Source organism: Vulpes vulpes, chromosome 5 (genome assembly GCF_048418805.1).
Source record: "Vulpes vulpes isolate BD-2025 chromosome 5, VulVul3, whole genome shotgun sequence".
Lineage (NCBI taxonomy): Eukaryota > Metazoa > Chordata > Mammalia > Carnivora > Canidae > Vulpes > Vulpes vulpes.
Window position 1 is genome coordinate 114,305,838 of NC_132784.1, and position 1,754 is coordinate 114,307,591.

The following is a 1,754-nucleotide window of genomic DNA, read 5'->3' on the forward strand; positions in this document are numbered from 1 at the left end:
CAGGTCCCTGACTCTCCAGAACCCAATACTATAAATTAGAAAAGAGTTGCAGTGGGGTCAGGGGCCTTGGTCTCGAGGTCCAGCTCTGTCAACAGCAGATCTGGTCACGGGGGACGGACCACTTCTGCCTTCAGGAGGGCGGCTCCTCTGCGGCGAAGGGAGGGCATTGGCTAGAGAACCTCTGTTCCCACCAGGTGCCCACGCTTCGTTGGCACGAGGACAGTTTTCCAAAGAGAAGGAGATCCTGGAGCGGCTCCGAGGGCTCATGGATCGGCTGAACCACACGTGGCCGCAGAGCTTCATTCTCACTGGGTTCAGGGCCCCCGGGCCCGTGCGGCCGCTCGCCTTCCTGGCTACCCTGGGCGTGTATGTCCTCACGCTGGCCTCGAACTTGTTCATCGTTGTGCTGGTGCAGGTGGATGCGGGCCTGTCCACGCCCATGTACTTCTTCCTCGGCGTGCTCTCCTTCCTGGAGGTCTGGTACGTCAGCGCCACGGTGCCCACGCTGCTGCTCACCTGGCTCTGCAGGTGTCCCCCCATCCCGGCGGCTGGCTGCTTCCTCCAGCTGTACGCCTTGCACTCCCTGGGCATGACGGAGTGCTCCTTGCTGGCCGTCATGGCTCTGGACCGCCACCTGGCCATCTGCCGCCCGCTGCACTACCACGCGCTCATGAGCAGGAAGGTGCAGCTGGGGCTGGCGGGGGCCGCTTGGGTGGCCGGCTTCTCGGCGGCCCTGGTGCCAGCGGGCCTCACGGCCGCCCTGCCCTTCTGCCGGAAGCAGGTGGCCCACTACTTTTGTGATCTGGCTCCCCTGATGAGGTTGGCTTGTGTGGACACGGGCTGGCACGCTCGAGTGCACGGGGCGGTGATCGGTGTGGCCACGGGCTGCAACTTTGTGCTGATTTTAGGACTGTATGGGGGTATCCTGAGGGCGGTGCTGAAGCTGCCCTCGGCCACCAGCCGGGCCAAGGCCTTCTCCACCTGCGCCTCGCACGTGACCGTGGTGGCCCTGTTCTTTGGCTCTGCCTTTGTTGTCTATGTGGGGCTGCCCGGGAGTCAAGCTGAGGGCACAGATAAGTGTATCGCCTTGGTGTACACCTTTCTCACCCCCTTCCTCAACCCCATCATCTATACCCTTCGCAACAAGGAGGTGAGAGCGGCGGTGAAGAGGGTCACCATCAGGGTCGGGACTGCTCTGAATCAACACTGACGACATCTGTTATCGCCGCTCAGCTCCTGGGCCATGGTGGGAACCAGCTGGTGGGTCGGCCAGACATCCGGTCACAGCGACAGTAAACCCCCGTGAACGAAGCGGTCAGACGATGGGTCACACGGGCTGCCAACGGCCACTCGGGGAGGACGTGGTCTGGGTAACCGGGCTTCACAGCCGTGGAAGGAGGGGCAAGGGGGACAGGGTTTTCATTCCATTCCAATCCAACAGGGGTGGGGGGTGGGTGGGAAACACCACAAAGGAGAAGGAGAAAAGCAAACCAACAGGGTCCAATGTAAACTCCTGACCAGGGGAGACAGCACGACGTGGGGAGAGGAAGACCATGTAGAGCTGGGGGCAGGGGGCAGTGTCCCAGAGGAGGGGTGGGACCGCGGAAGATGGGAGCCGGCAGGCAGGACCCCAACGGGCGGCGGTGAGCGTGGGCGGAGCGGGTGGGTGCAGCTGGCCTGGCCTGGCCTGGGCCGCAGCCCTGCCGGGAGCAACAGAGTCGCGGGGCCGGCGGCTAGGAGCCCGACACTACTGC

At 63.7% G+C, this 1,754-nt stretch overlaps 1 protein-coding gene across 1 annotated transcript; it reads left to right on the forward strand.

The window, feature by feature from the left end:
• Window positions 1–265: 265 nt before the first annotated feature.
• LOC112910106 (olfactory receptor 6N2-like) lies at window positions 266–1,210 on the forward strand. The gene has a single exon (XM_025986363.2). It carries the CDS (start codon window positions 266–268, stop codon window positions 1,208–1,210), a length of 945 nt encoding a protein of 314 aa, XP_025842148.1.
• Window positions 1,211–1,754: the final 544 nt, after the last annotated feature.

What these genes read in the sequence shown, in the direction of transcription:
- LOC112910106 (XM_025986363.2), top strand. Translation starts at nt 266, where the DNA reads ATGGATCGGCTGAACCACACGTGGCCGCAGAGCTTCATTCTCACTGGG.